A 16,082-nucleotide genomic window follows, 5' to 3' on the forward strand; every position below is an offset into this window, starting at 1 on the left:
GTGCACAATGTTTTAAATGCTAATTTCATCCGATAAGCCAGTAAATGTTACAATCTTTATTATTCAATTTAAAAACGAAGTGGATGATAAGATATACCGAGGGAACTAAAAAGTCGGCTTCTAGTATAAGTTGATAAGATAGTAGCTCAATACCTAACAAAGGCGAATATTAAATGCCCTAGCTTTATCAACATGTTGCGTTGTTTAAATCATTTAATGTAACCGATACTACAAAACAATTATGGTAATAATAACATTCCATAGCTGTATCAAAATTACATTAAAGCAGACCCAGAGTTTTGACCCCCTTTTACGATAAAGCTAAAAACATATTGCTTGAAGTTCGGTTTACTAGTCACTAGAAGAGTGTTTAAATGTGGTTTAAACAATAACAAATACCATGTTGTCTAATCAATTTCCATAAAAGCAACGCGACTGGTCAGTTGAGTATTAGAACCAGTTCCATACTCAGCGTGGAAACAGCTGATTGTAAATTGATGCGGAACCCGTTTCTGCAATTAATAAAAAAAAAACTGATGAAAAAGTAGTGAAATTTTAAATTAGCTGAAGAAATTTGAAAAATATAGAAAAGTGTCTGTGTAAATATAATACTTAAGGAAGAAGTGATATTGCGTCCGCATCTCTGATATGAATAGCGCCGTGTACTGTGGAAAGTTTTTATTGTAAATGGCCAAAAAATCAACGAGAAGAACTCACGATCAAGTTAACATCACTGCAACAGAGTTTCTTCGCTTATGTTTATTGACATCTGTATAAAAATAGGGTGAAAGTGATTAAAAATTTTTGACAATATGCAATCATTTAAAGCCGATGAGCTTCCGAAAAACCCCCGTGAACAAATGAACCCAATTGCGGAACTCATGTTCTGGTTAGTTGATTTACTTATTTTTAGTGACATGATTTCAGTTAAGATTGAAATCAAAGCAAACAAAAATAAATAAAATAAAAACTATCGTAATCTTGCTACGTAATTAAGGCAATATGACTGTGAAATTTTTGTAATTTGTTGGCAATATTTTGATTTATTCCTAATAGTAACGTAATCGCCTGACAAACTCAAGCTGTAAAGTAGATAATTATAAAGTTGGAGCGCGGACCGTATTACCTTACCAAAAAAATTAATAGATACCATGATCTACGTTGGTAATCTTGAAAGAGTTAACAAACAGTTTGAAATGTATATTATGTAAATATACAACGAAACAATTCTGAACTAATAAAATAAAAATATGTACGCGTAAATCGATTCAACGACAAACATAATAATAAGCAAATAAATGTGCCTACCATATGATGGGTGAATTCTGAATTTTTATTATCAAATTAAAATCAGCCTGATATAATTACTTTAGGATGCCAAAAATTATTATTTTTTATATATTTGTATGTATATATTGATATATACATATATTCATGCGTTTGCCTTTTTAACGGTTATCCATCACGAATTCGTAGCTTTGTGTTTCCCGTGTTGTTCAAGGGCCGGCAAAAAACACTAGATCCAACAGATCTGTACCGTCCGCTTAAAGAACACAAATCAGGTGAGTGGAACATGAAGATATTATGAGGAGTAAAATATTTCTCCTATTTAGAAACACTTGGGGATCGCTTGTGTGCAGCATGGGATGAAGAGGTTACTCGTAGGACTGCCCAAAAGAAGTCACCTCGCCTGGGACGGGTTGTAGTGCGAGTGTTTGGCTTCCATTTATTTATAACTGGAGTGCTATTAGGATTCAAAGAGATTCTGACAAGGTGCCATAGTCTTCATGCATGTTCCTACATGATTTGTAATATTTTTGTATTTATTAAGGGTGACCCAGCCAATTTTCCTCTTTGGTATTATGGCATACTTTACGAATGCTGATCCTGATCGAAACAAGGCAATCTTCTATGCTGTTGGACTTATTTCCGCATGTGTTCTAACAGTTATTACCGGACACCCTTGTATGCTGGGAATTATGCACTTGGCCATGAAAATGAGAATCGCCATTAGCAGTATGGTATATCGGAAGTCATTACGCTTGAGTCATGCGGCTCTCTCTGACACGTCGATTGGTCAGGTTGTGAATTTGCTTTCGAATGATATAGGGCGCTTTGACTCAGTTCTGGCCACTATTCATTTCATGTGGCTAGGCCCACTTCAACTGGTAGTAATAACATATCTAATGTATGAAAAGGTAAGCGAGATGTCAATTAAAAATTAAAAATAATTACTCTTTTCATCGAATCTTAAAACTTGAGGTGATTTAAATAAGTTATTGAAATGCTCTATTTACTATTTATTAACAAGATGACAATTTAAAGTCCAGAATAACAATTTTTTGTAATTTCCTGATCAGCGTCAAAAACAGAGACGATACAGCTATGATATGTTATGTCTGGTAGTCTTTCGATCCGTGCGTCCGTATGCAACAATGGGTCTCAGAGACTATAATAGATAGAGCTGTAATACTCTTTCGACAGCAATTGTTATTAATTTAAAAACAATTAAATTTTTGACACGCTCAATTCCGCCCCCGCAAAACGAAAACAAGCGAAATATTTTGTACTTTATGGTATATTTTGAATGTAGTATTATTTTGAATATTCCGAATATAACCTTGGTGTATTTAAGTATTTTTATTGTATATTAATTCGGTATATTTTAAGTATAATAAAAATAAAAAATATTATGCATTATTATAAATACATATTTATTTTTGTAGATTGGAGTTTCATGCCTTTTTGGCGTCCTTCTAATGTTGATTTTCACACCTCTTCAAGCTGGCCTGGCCAAAAAGACTTTTGCACTACGCCTTCTCACTGCAGTTCGCACAGATGAACGTGTACGGATCATGAATGAGATTATTTCTGGCATCCAAGTGATCAAAATGTATGCTTGGGAGCAACCTTTTGGCAGGCTGGTGGAACGTGTGCGGCTCAAGGAGATGAAGCTTATCAAAACAGCAAACAACATTCGTGGCATGCTTATAGCGTTTGGGATATGTCTATCCCGGATCTTCACCTTCGCCAGTCTTGTGGGCTATGTTCTACTGGGCAATGTCTTAACAGCCGGTGAAGCATTCTTTATCACAGCCTACTTCAGTCTGCTGCAGCGAACGGTCACCAATTTCTTTCCGCTTAGTATTTCACAATTTGCGGAGCTTATTGTTTCTATAAATCGACTGCAAACATTTCTACTTCGAGAAGAAATTCAGCATTATTCGAGAAATATGAACCATAGCAATGAAGACCAACTAAAGGCCACTAGCAACGAGGAAACTCTTGTTGAATTTAAACAATTTTACGCTAAATGGGAAGCCGATGCCACAGCGAACACTCTCCATGATATTACCCTACAACTTGGTCATCGACAACTCGTCGCTATAATTGGCCCGGTAGGAGCTGGAAAATCTAGCCTCATACAGTCTATTCTTGGTGAGCTGCCTGCACACAAAGGCACCATGGTGGTTAATGGAAGATTCTCTTATGCCTCTCAAGAGCCCTGGCTCTTCACTGGAACCGTGAGGGAAAACATTCTTTTCGGACTCACTCTTGATAAACATCGCTACCGTACAGTAGTAAAGAAGTGTGCTCTGGAACGTGACTTTGAACTTCTACCTCAGGGTGATAAAACTATCGTTGGTGAGAGAGGAGCCTCACTCTCTGGAGGACAAAAGGCACGCATAAGCTTGGCAAGAGCTGTATATCGTCGGGCGGATATTTATCTTTTAGATGATCCTCTCAGTGCAGTGGACACTCATGTGGGTCGACATTTATTCGACCAGTGCATGAGAGGATATCTTCGAAGTGAATTAGTTATACTGGTAACACATCAACTGCGGTTTCTGAAACAAGCCGATCTTATTGTCATAATGGACAAAGGAAAAATAAGTGCCATGGGAACGTATGATGCAATGCAACGCAGTGGCCTGGACTTTGCACAGCTGTTGTCTGATCCGAATATTAATGATAACATAACTGAGGACAGAAAGGAAGCTCCTTGTGTCAATCCATGCACAGATCCAGAAAATAATCGCTTTGGAAATAGTAGTCGGCAGACTTCTCGCACTAATAGCTTTAAGTCGACAAACTCCATAATTGAATCCATTAATCAAGAATCTCCGATAACTCAGCAAGAATCACGTATCAAGGGCAAGATTGGATTGAGACTCTATATGGAATACTTAACCGCTGGCGGCGGCTGGTTCATAATAAGTTTATTAATATTCTTATATTTAATCACGCAGTTCGTGGGTTCCGCTGCTGATATATTTTTATCTTACTGGTAATATTAATATTGCTACGCATACCTATTTATTCTAAATAATACTCATTTTGCTAATTATAGGGTTAATAAAAATCAAAGCTCCAAAAGCACCGGTAACACTTCGGATTCAGTTGACATCTACTACTTTACGGCCCTAAACCTGGCAGTGATTATATTTACCGTGATCCGCACATTGCTCTTCACTAAATTGGCGATGCGGAGCTCCGCAAACTTACACAATGCTATGTTTTGTGGCATCACCAGAGCGTCAATGTACTTTTTCAATACTAACCCGTCAGGGCGGATACTAAATCGGTTCTCTAAAGATATTGGGCAAATTGATGAAAATCTTCCAAGTATTCTGCTGGATGTGATCCAAATCTTCCTCAACTTGACTGGAATCATTGTTGTTATCTGTATAACCAATCCCTATTATCTTTTATTAACCCTCGGACTCGGAGTCATCTTTTATTATATCAGAGAATTCTATCTAAAGACATCGAGAGATGTAAAACGACTTGAGGCAGTGGCCAGATCTCCCATCTACTCGCACCTCAGCGCTTCCCTCAATGGACTTCCAACTATTCGAGCACTGGGGGCACAAAAAACTCTTATTGCTGAGTTCGACAATCTTCAGGACTTGCATAGCTCAGGTTATTACACGTTTCTGTCTACCAATCGTGCATTCGGCTACTATCTGGATCTCTTCTGTTCATTATACATTGTGATCATTATAATCAACTACTTCATCAATCCGCCCGAAAACTCAGGTGAGGTGGGCTTAGCCATCACACAGGCCATGGGCATGACTGGCATGGTGCAGTGGGGCATGCGTCAATCTGCAGAGTTGGAGAATACCATGACGGCGGTTGAACGTGTCGTTGAGTATGATGAGATCGAACCAGAAGGCGAGTACGAATCTAAACCAAACAAGAAGCCTCCCATCACTTGGCCAGAGCATGGACGAATTGTGGCCGACGACCTGTGTTTACGCTATTTCCCCGATCCAAGTTCAAAATATGTGCTCAAGTCCCTTAACTTCGAAATCAAGCCCATGGAAAAAGTAGGCATTGTAGGTCGCACTGGTGCTGGAAAATCTTCGCTCATTAACGCCCTTTTCCGTTTATCCTACAACGATGGCGCCATCGTCATAGACAGTCGGGACACCAATGAACTTGGATTACATGACCTGCGAAGCAAGATCTCCATTATTCCTCAGGAGCCAGTTTTGTTCTCTGGGAGCATGCGGTATAATCTCGACCCCTTCGAAGAGTACAGCGATGTCAAGCTGTGGGATGCCCTGGAAGAGGTCAAATTGAAGCCAGTCATCAGTGAACTTCCGAATGGTTTGCAAAGCATTATCTCCGAGGGCGGCACCAATTTTAGTATAGGTCAGAGACAGCTGGTGTGTCTAGCACGGGCGATTCTTCGCGAGAATCGCATTCTTGTAATGGACGAGGCCACAGCCAATGTGGATCCACAGACAGATGCCCTCATCCAGGCCACGATTAGAAACAAGTTCAGGGAGTGCACAGTGCTGACAATAGCCCATCGTTTGAACACGATTATGGATTCAGACAAGGTCTTAGTCATGGACGCTGGACAATTGGTTGAATTTGGTTCTCCCTACGAGCTCTTGACTCAGTGTGATTCGAAAATATTCCACAGCATGGTGATGGAAACTGGACAAAGAAACTACGAAGGGCTATTACATGTAGCTGAAAAGGTAAGCAAATGATTTTCATATGTATGTATGTATGTACATATGTATGTACGTACTATAACAAATGTATGTAATAAAACAAAAATAAATTGAATACATTTTCATTATAGGCTCATTTGGAATCGCAGAAAACTAAGCAAACCTAGTAACATTAATATATTATATAATTATTTACATACGTACATATGTATTTAAATTATAGTATAAATGGTAGTTTAATTTTAAAGTAACACTGCCGATATTTTCCCAAAAATAAGACGCTTCATAATTTGCTATTGTGTTCATTGAATATTTATTCAAGTATATACGATATAAAAAATAAGTTCAATTGTCATGTTTTATCGCAACAAAAAAATGTATTGTGGATCTACCAAATGTGTCAGTCAAGTAATTTAGATAAGATAAATAACTATTTGTGTTGTATAGCATTACCCAAGTTACAAATAAAGCAGTGCAAGAAAACGCTGGTAAGCCAAATTACGATAACATATGCAAAGCTCGTAATAAAAGCTTTCAAGTATAAAAACACAAGTGTCATCTCAGAGAGCGAAAGCGTCGAGCAACAGTTGTCTGTGTAGCTTTGTTCCATCAGCACGCATAAAAAAGCGAGTGCGCTGACCAGCTGAGTTTTAGAACGTGTTCCCCGTTCGGAGGGTAAACAGCTGAGTGTGAATGGAAAGATCGAAAATTGTCTTTGATTAAAATAGAAATGTGAAACAATTGTAGTTTATAAAATAAGTGAATTGAAGTGTAAATAATCAAATTGTGTGGACTGCTCATGCTTGCAATCAGTTACTTAATTGGCTAACTAATATTAATCGGTGTTCAAGTGATAAATGATATTTGAGGAGCATCTCTGTCACAAACAGCTGCTAGACAGCACCGTGGAATATTTTTATAATAATAAAAACTAATTTCAATAGAATCGGGTTGCTCGCGAGTACAAATGCGAATCTCTCTTTGTGTGCTAAAACAAAAACAGAAGTGAAAGTAAAATACATGAGTGACAAACTCTATCTTTGATCTTAAGTGTAATTCTATGTACTTAAAAACTATAAAACAAAAACAAACAAAATGCAATCGTTAAAAGCCGATGAGTTTCCAGAGAATCCACGCGAGCGAAGCAATCCGATTTCGGAACTTATGCTCTGGTAAGTACCTACATTCATATCTTTCAATATTTCATGATATTGCGAAATAGTTTTTATTGAATACCGCACGCCTCTGCTTTTAAAGATGAGCATAATTTCTAGTCATTCAATTGGATATATAAAAAATCTTTAATATTAGACCTGCGCAACGATGATAATGCATTTAGATACACGAGTTTCCAGATAGCTTATCTGTTAAGGTGTTAATATGTAGATATGAATACTCCTTGAAAAAGTTGTGGTATCTCCACAATAAATTGTTATAGAAACTGATATTGTTACACTAACATTAACATGGAAAAATTTATTTGACTCCAAGTGGGTTTTTTCACTTAGAAGGTTGCTGAAGACGCTGCCTTCAAGATTGCGTGACGTAATAAACAAAATTTTGATTTTCGCGCGTTGCGTTCGCATCAATTCCCGTACTAATGATGTGTCTGCTCTTTTCATATCTGCTCTCCCTTCATGGTCTCTGTAATCTTTACAACCTTGATATAGCTTTGTCTTCCCAGTACTGTTGAAAGGTCGCAAGAAGACCCTGGAACAGCAAGATTTATACAAGCCACTTAAGGAACACAAATCAGGTGAGTAAATAAATGATAGATGTATTTTATCGGTCTTCATAAGATTCAAAGTGAGAAATCGGGAACTGATCCTTACAATTGAACCAGTTTCGTTCACTTCTCGATATACGATATATCGATAGCTATCCCTCAGGATACTAAGATTGCAGTTTAATAAATTCGCTAACAAAATGTTAATTTTTGTCAGAATCGCTCGGCGATCGCTTGTGCACAGAATGGGACAAGGAGGTGGCCAAAAGAACAGCGGAACAGAAACAACCGCGTCTGTTACGTGTTATGATGCGGGTATTTGGTTGGTATATGTTTTGGACGGGACTGCTGCTGGGCTTCCGCGAGTTTGTCACAAAGTAAGAAACACAGACAAACGTTATTTAAAGAACATTTGCTTAACTCCTAGTCATCTTTTTTATAGATTCACCCAGCCTATTTGTTTGTATGGCATCATGATATACTTTTCCAACGAGGATCCTGACCCTGTGAAAGCACGACTATATGCGGCGGGCCTCATTGCAGCTTGTCTGCTCACTGTCGTCACTGGACATCCATATCTACTGGGTCAATTACATCTGGGCATGAAGATGCGGGTGGCTCTTTGCAGTTTGATGTACCGCAAATCATTGCGTTTGAGCCGAACAGCTCTGTCAGACACATCCATTGGACAAGTGGTGAATCTCCTGTCCAACGATGTGGGTCGCTTCGATGGCATCCTGCTCACTCTGCACTTCATCTGGCTTGCTCCCTTGGAACTTACTGTGGTTACATACTTTATGTATCAAAAGGTATGGAATTGTGTTTGAGTTGTGATAAATATTTTAACAATTTGTGTTCTCTCGTATTAGATTGGTATAGCCTGCCTCTTTGGCGTCGCATTGATGTTGCTCTTCCTTCCCCTGCAAGCGTACTTGGCAAAGAAGACATCTGGTTTGCGTCTACTCACAGCGATGCGCACAGACGAGCGCGTGCGAATGATGAACGAGATTATCTCGGGCATCCAGGTTATCAAAATGTATGCATGGGAGAAACCATTCGGCAAGCTGGTGGAACTTGCGCGTCGCAAGGAGATGAACTGCATTAAAAAAGTCAATTATATTCGAGGCATTCTCATAGCCTTTGGCATATCTCTATCCCGCATGTTCACGTTTGTCAGTTTGGTGGGCTACGTGCTGCTTGGAAGCGTTTTAACTGCCGGCGAAGCCTTCTTCATCACTGCCTATTACAATTTGCTGCAGCGTGCAGTTACCAACTTTTTTCCTATGGGAATAACTCAGTTTGCCGAACTGCTGGTGTCGATTAAGCGTTTGGAAACCTTTATGCTTCGTGATGAGACTCAAGTGGGTCAAATCTGTGGCAAACCAAATGAGATTGGAACATCTTACGATAAAGAACACGGTTCAATAATCACATCTGCCAATGGCGATGTCTCAAAATCCAACGACAAGGATGACATTCTTGTTGATTTCAGCGACTTCCAAGCCAAGTGGGCCAGCAAGTCGACCGAAAACACTCTGGACAACATCAACTTGCAAATGAAACGTCGCCAACTGGTCGCTGTGGTCGGTCCAGTCGGTGCAGGCAAGTCAAGTCTAATACAATCCATTCTCGGTGAACTGCCCGCTCAAATGGGTAGCCTTAAAGTCAATGGCTCCTTCTCGTTTGCCACCCAAGAGCCTTGGCTCTTCACGGGAACCGTGAGGGAGAACATTCTCTTTGGGTTGACTCTGGATAAACATCGCTATCGTACCGTGGTGAAAAAGTGTGCTCTGGAACGTGACTTTGAATTACTACCTCAGGGAGATAAAACGATTGTTGGTGAGCGAGGAGCCTCACTCTCTGGAGGCCAAAAGGCCCGCATCAGCTTAGCTAGATCTGTCTATCGTCGGGCAGATATTTACCTTTTGGATGATCCACTCAGCGCAGTGGACACCCACGTAGGACGACAGCTTTTTTGACCAGTGCATGAAAGGTTATCTTCGAAACGAATTAGTTATTCTGGTCACACATCAACTGCAGTTCCTGGAACAAGCCGATCTCATTGTCATTATGGAAAAGGGTAAAATCAGTGCAATGGGAACATATGAAGCAATGCAACGCAGTGGCCTGGACTTTGCACAGCTTATGTCAGATCCGAATGTTAATGAGCACACGTTCGACGACAAGGAGAGTGATGCTGGTGATGCCATGGACCATCATAGTATAAACTCGCGCAAACGATTTGTCAGTGGTAGTAGACAGACATCGAGAACGGATAGTTTCGTTTCATTGAGCTCGATGGCTGATTCCATTATTCAAGATGCACCAATGACACCTCAAGAGACTCGAGTCGAGGGCAAGGTTGGATTGGGACTTTATAAGGAATACTTTGCTGCCGGCAGCGGCTGGTTTTTTAATAATGACTTTGATACTCATTTGCATTGGTACTCAAGTCGTAATATCCTGTTCAGATGTTTTCCTCTCATATTGGTAAGCTTTAATTATTCATTTGCTGATTCTTACTACTCATATTTAATGGTCATTTGTATTTCAGGGTTGACAAGAACAAAGGTGTATCAGAAATGGACGATCCCACTGATATATATTACTTTACTGCGCTTAATGTAGCTTCAATCCTATTCTGTGTAATGCGTCCACTTCTCTTCTATACGATGGCCAGAAGGAGCTCTACAAATCTACACAATTCCATGTTCCATGGCATCACAAGAGCGGCTATGTACTTCTTCAACACAAATCCCTCAGGCCGGATATTAAATCGTTTCTCAAAGGATTTGGGTCAACTCGACGAAATTTTGCCAACTATCATGCTGGATGTAATGCAAATTTTTCTCACCTTGGCGGGCGTTCTTGTCGTCATTTGTATCACCAATCCTTACTTTATGATTCTAACTGTGGTACTCGGATTTGTCTTTTACCAAATTCGAGAATTCTACTTGAAGACATCAAGAGACGTTAAACGTCTAGAGGCGGTATCCCGATCTCCAATCTACTCTCACCTTAGCGCTTCCCTTAATGGACTTCCAACAATTCGAGCACTGGGGGCACAAAAAACCCTTATTGCTGAATTCGATAATCTTCAGGATCTGCACAGCTCTAGTTTCTACACTTTCCTGTCTACCAGTCGAGCATTTGGTTACTACGTGGACTTCTTTTGTTCATTGTACACTATCGTCATTGTTATCAACTACTTCATCAATCCACCCACAAATCCTGGTGAGGTTGGGCTCACTATTACGCAGGCCATGAGTTTAGCTGGCATGGTTCAGTTTGGAATGACACAATCCGCTGAATTGGATACTACTATGACTGCAGTTGAGCGTATCCTCGAGTACGATGAAATTGAACCAGAGGGCGAGTTCGATTCCGCACCAGACAAGAAGCCTCCAGTAACATGGCCAGAACAAGGCAAAATTGTGGCCGACGATCTGAGTCTGCGCTATTTTCCGGATCCTCAGTCGAAATATGTGCTCAAGTCCTTGAACTTCGAGATCAAGCCCATGGAAAAAGTGGGCATTGTAGGACGCACTGGTGCTGGAAAATCTTCACTTATTAATGCCCTCTTCCGACTCTCCTACAACGATGGCGCCATCGTCATAGATAGTCGGGATACCAATGAACTAGGATTGCACGACCTGCGCAGCAAGATCTCCATTATACCTCAGGAGCCAGTACTGTTTTCTGGAACCATGCGTTACAATCTCGATCCGTTTGAGGAGTACACTGACGCTAAAGTTTGGGATGCCCTAGAGGAGGTCAAATTGAAACCAGTCATCAGTGAACTTCCGAGTGGGTTACAGAGCACTATTTCCGAGGGTGGCACCAATTTCAGTGTGGGTCAGAGACAGCTGGTGTGTCTAGCACGGGCGATTCTTCGCGAGAATCGCATTCTTGTAATGGACGAGGCTACAGCCAATGTGGATCCACAGACAGATGCCCTCATCCAGGCCACGATTAGAAACAAGTTCAGGGAGTGTACAGTGCTGACAATAGCCCATCGTTTGAACACGATCATGGATTCTGACAAGGTCTTAGTCATGGATGCTGGCCAATTGGTTGAGTTCGGTTCTCCCTATGAGCTTTTGACTCAGTGTGACTCGAAAATATTCCACAGCATGGTGATGGAAACTGGCAAAAGCAGTTTCGACAGTCTTCTGAAGGTGGCGGAGAAGGTAAGTCCTCAAATTCGATGAATGATCAGATCATAGCTGATGCCTATATTTTTATTACAGGCTCATTTGGAATCCCAGAAATCAAAAACCGCTTAATGGCAGGCAATGTGTAATCTGAAAGTTAAATAAATCTCGTGAAATTTATTAAGGTTGTTTTTGCTTTGCATACACTAAAATTAATTTTCAAAACTTTTAATTGACCAAGTGAAGAACTAATTTAAGCCTGGCTCTGTCCTGGTTGTGAGATATGTACATCAGTTTTCCAACTCAGCATGGGCAGCATAGTCATGGGAAGAGCACTGAGGAACTGCTTGGGAACCCAAGAGAAGACGATCAACAGAATAGGGAGACCATGCACAATCAGCAGATTCGACAAAGAGGCGCGAACACCGCTCCAGGAGCCACTGTTGCGCACAAAGAAGAAGAAGTAGAGGCACATAGCATCACATATAAGGAACAAGCAGATAAAGATGCCACGCACATTCTGACGGGCCTTCGCGCATAATGCATACATGCTGGACATGATGATGATGTTGGGAATAAAAAGTTTCAGCACAATCAGTGAACCAATTAAAGCTGGCGACAACTCTCTGACAAACACGCGAGCTGTATCCGGATCGAACGAGTTGATGTGCGGCAGATTGCCAGTGCCAATAAGGGAGAAGTATGTGTAGAATATTATAAGTAGAGCGTAGCGATAGCAGTTGAGTATGTGTTGAACTGAGGTCAACGCCTTAGCGGGCTTGTCCGCTTCGTCGCCATCACTATCGTCCTCGTCGTCTTCCAACTGTTTGCTTTCATCACGCACCTCTACTCCAATAAGGAACTCTGTGCAGAGCACTTGTATAAATATTGACTCATAGGAGAGACACAAAAGCGTATAGATTGTGCTCAGGTTGAATAGAATGAGCTGAACGCGAGTTCGCGGAGATCTTGCATTGCTGTACGGAATTGAGATGAGGGCAAATACCAAATAGATCCAGGCAGTGCCATGTAGCCATTGGCTTATAGGCTTGTCACATAAAATACGTTGCACGACATAACCTCCCAGCAATAAAGCGGCGCTATTGCTGATCCAAACGCGCCAAGCATGCGACTCTCCCAGCACCAGAGGACGCAGTACAGTGAACACCATGCTAGTGAACAGCAAACACTTGCTATGGTAACCCAGATTGGGTCGCACCAATGAAAAGCCAGCCAAGAGCAAGACCAGTAGAATCCATAGGGCAAACTTCAGAGTGGGTCTTGTGAATGCACGCCAATTGTTGATACATACCACAACGAAGTAGCCCAAGGTGGTCAGTTCTCGATAGTGGATTGTGGCGATGAGCAAGGCAGCAGTGCACACAATCCAAGCCAGCTGCATGAGTGGCGCCTCTATGCACTTGGTGTGGAGTCCACGCTCCCGCAACGCCATTATCCAAACCGGCAATGGCACCAGCAGATAAAAGCTGGTCCCGCAAGATACTTTGTGCAGATAGAGGAACAACGCGAGCACAATCTCCAGCACAAATAATATAATTATTGGTAAATCGAGCCAATCATGCTTTGGTGCATTCGAGGTGCGTGCCTGTTTGGCTACCAAATAGTAGAGCCAGCCCAGATACATAACAATGCACGCCACGGATAAGGGAATGCGATAGTAGTTTCTATAGGACTCCAAACATTTGAGTGAAAGCCGAATCATTTCTTGACTGGTTTGAATTGCTTCCCGCGCGTAGTTTAGCTTCATTAAATGTTGGAATTGTTGTTTATAGGTCTCCACACGATGCTCTTCAAGACTCTCGAACATTGGGAGCCAATCGATAATACGATCCCTCTGGTGAAGCTGCTGCATACGATTCACCTGCGCCAACAACTGCAACGCATTTAGATGCAGTGCATGTGCCTCGTGCTTAGCGCCGACATTGATGTAACCCAAAGGCAAGGTGGCCATATTATTAACTGGTGGAGGCAGTCCAATGAGCGCTGACATCAGCGGTGCCATCTGCACTTGATCCAGCTCGTGTAGTGGACGTCGCACACCATGTTCGCCAATCTTAAAGAAGTGTCCAGCATTGGGCGCTGCACGTTTGACTCCAGCTCCCCAAAGTAAAAAGGGCACCTCAATTTCCAGCTGACTGCCAGCCCCGTGAGCGCCTAAGGACAAGTCTGCTAATCTAATAGAAGCAAATAGGGGAGATAAGACTCACCTGAATCGGTCATGCCGTGATCGGATGTCAATAAATAAACCGTTCGCTTATCCTTGAAAATGCGCTCAAACAATTCATACATTTCAGCTATGCCCGCTTGAGTATTGTTCAAAATTTTCAGATACTCAGCAGTATTGGGCTTGGCCGAGTGCCCAGCGAGATCCAGATCACCCAGGTATATCAGAAACATTGAGGGCAATTTTTCTCTCACCATTAGCACATTTGCATTGCTGGCCATAAAGTGTCGTACCTTGTTGAACACCCAGTTATCGGCTCCATAGATTCCCATTTCTTCATTCAACGTGTACATCTCAAAGTTGACTGGTCCGTTCTTAGTTACCAAATCATTAAAAATGGTTATCACTGGTCTACCACCCCAGCCCCAGGTTCCTGCGGTGCGATTAAAAACGGTATCGAACACGTCTGGATTTTTCTGAAAGTTGGTCATAGCGGCAGCTGGATCCTCATTGAAGCCTCCAAAGATCGCTATATGACCAGGACGCGACTGAGTGGGAGCACAGGTGCGTGCTACTCCGGCCAAGCCTTCATTTAATAAAATGTTTCGTAGACTTGGTAACCCGCTGCAGTTATTGCGGAAGAAGGACTCCGCTCGAAATCCATCGGTAATAAACACAACAAGTCGATCTGCCGGTGGTTCGAGGCCCAAATCGCGGTGCGTCACTTGCGGAAGCATCCCATTAAGAACAGTTGATTGGAAATAGATCTTCGATATGTAACCAAGCATCAAAATGTGCACTAAAAGAGCAAAAATCTTCCACATTTTGAAAAATATACTAACTAAAACTTGACTTGTCCTACAATACTTGTGTTCTGTCGATGATATAATGCAAAACATTATCTCAACTTAAACATATTCAAAAATGCAAAGCCTGCTGAAAAATTCATCATTTTATGTGTTTTATGTAAAATAGAGTTTTTTTTTAATTAGTCTTCGTTAATAACATTTGCATATTTGCCATTACTTTGAAAACTTTGAGCGTTACGCCCTTTTGAAAGAATAACAATTGAAAATGTTTTCATATTCTTGATAGAACTCTCGATTGTTTTACTATTTTTACATCCTATAGTATGCCGATAAATATGACAAAGAAATTGTGCTTTTGATAATGTAATCACAATTATCAAAATATTTATCAGCAATAGAATTAAATGGAATATAATGTAATTGCACTGCAGTTCATAATGATATGCTCTGTCTATGTTATCTACTTCCAACCAACAATTTTTGTGCGCAAAGAACCTCAATAGTCGTTAGTTAAGCATTCACCTGCGGATCGATTGGTTATTTTTATTATGGATGAAGTGAACGCCGAATGATTCCTTGCAAAATCATTGCTGCAACGTCGTCGATCTAAAGACGATTATTCAGCACCAGGGTCAAGTGGGCATAATTCGTGCAATTACACTGAACCATTGGAAGTCACCAGAAGATTTCGGGATTCGATCAATGGAAATGGAATATTCACAAGCACATTTTTTTTGATTGGGGCCTCTATGTTATGGTTGGGGATCAGCCAACTAAGGCTCATTCTACTTCCATTTATCTAAAATAACAGAATCCCGTTGGTTTCTTTGGAAATTTAAACTGTCTTTTTACTTTGGGGGCATAATCCGATCAAGGTGGCAGTGTTGTCATCAATCTTCTAAATGCTACGAGGCGCTATGAGACGTGAGCCACATTCAGCGATGCCCTACAGTTGCAGCAGCAGGCCATTATTCACCTGCGGTATCATCATTGAGGTTTCCTGATGTACTATATACCCAGGACTTTGCTTACAGTGGCAAGCTTCTATTGCATCGGCAGGGGTTTGTCACCCTAATGAAGTACAGCAGCCAAGAAATTGGTAGATAAATTCATAATGGTCATGATTATGCTAGTGATGCTTGAGCGAAAATCTTACAAGATTAGTGTTTTCATATTGGTGCCCGCACTCATTTGGAAACTGGCCCTTGTGTTGTCACTGTCTAATTGGATTCTTTC

At 41.1% G+C, this 16,082-nt stretch overlaps 3 protein-coding genes across 3 annotated transcripts; 2 read left to right on the top strand and 1 right to left on the bottom strand.

Annotated features, from left to right (window-relative positions):
* Positions 1-52: 52 nt before the first annotated feature.
* Positions 53-6,471, top strand: LOC132787221 (probable multidrug resistance-associated protein lethal(2)03659). The gene is made up of 7 exons (XM_060794150.1): positions 53-889; positions 1,477-1,562; positions 1,614-1,773; positions 1,832-2,198; positions 2,727-4,288; positions 4,352-5,996; positions 6,104-6,471. The coding sequence occupies exons 1-7, from the start codon at positions 813-815 to the stop codon at positions 6,137-6,139; spliced, it is 3,933 nt and encodes a 1,310-aa protein (XP_060650133.1). The 5' UTR covers positions 53-812; the 3' UTR covers positions 6,140-6,471.
* Positions 6,472-6,600: 129 nt separating this feature from the next.
* Positions 6,601-13,971, top strand: LOC132787220 (probable multidrug resistance-associated protein lethal(2)03659). Its single transcript, XM_060794149.1, is given in 9 exon segments — positions 6,601-7,144; positions 7,643-7,728; positions 7,916-8,075; positions 8,141-8,507; positions 8,568-9,671; positions 9,673-10,107; positions 10,109-10,188; positions 10,253-11,888; positions 11,949-13,971. Coding segments are annotated over 9 exon segments (3,981 nt in total). The 5' UTR covers positions 6,601-7,067; the 3' UTR covers positions 11,985-13,971.
* On the bottom strand, positions 11,997-14,928 carry LOC132787222 (GPI ethanolamine phosphate transferase 1-like). Its single transcript, XM_060794152.1, has 2 exons — positions 14,081-14,928; positions 11,997-14,027 (listed from the first exon to the last, which is right to left on the bottom strand). The coding sequence occupies exons 1-2, from the start codon at positions 14,859-14,861 to the stop codon at positions 12,106-12,108; spliced, it is 2,703 nt and encodes a 900-aa protein (XP_060650135.1). The 5' UTR covers positions 14,862-14,928; the 3' UTR covers positions 11,997-12,105.
* Between the last annotated feature and the right edge of the window lie 1,154 nt (positions 14,929-16,082).

Source organism: Drosophila nasuta, chromosome 2R, assembly GCF_023558535.2.
Source record: "Drosophila nasuta strain 15112-1781.00 chromosome 2R, ASM2355853v1, whole genome shotgun sequence".
NCBI lineage: Eukaryota > Metazoa > Arthropoda > Insecta > Diptera > Drosophilidae > Drosophila > Drosophila nasuta.

What these genes read in the sequence shown, in the direction of transcription:
- LOC132787221 (XM_060794150.1), top strand. Translation starts at nt 813, where the DNA reads ATGCAATCATTTAAAGCCGATGAGCTTCCGAAAAACCCCCGTGAACAA. An exon ending in GCTTAAAGAACACAAATCAG is followed by an intron (nt 1,563 to 1,613) that starts GTGAGTGGAACA and finishes TCTCCTATTTAG; the next exon opens with AAACACTTGGGGATCGCTTG. An exon ending in GATATATTTTTATCTTACTG is followed by an intron (nt 4,289 to 4,351) that starts GTAATATTAATA and finishes TGCTAATTATAG; the next exon opens with GGTTAATAAAAATCAAAGCT.
- LOC132787222 (XM_060794152.1), bottom strand. Translation starts at nt 14,861, where the DNA reads ATGTGGAAGATTTTTGCTCTTTTAGTGCACATTTTGATGCTTGGTTAC. An exon ending in TCACGGCATGACCGATTCAG is followed by an intron (nt 14,028 to 14,080) that starts GTGAGTCTTATC and finishes ACTTGTCCTTAG; the next exon opens with GCGCTCACGGGGCTGGCAGT.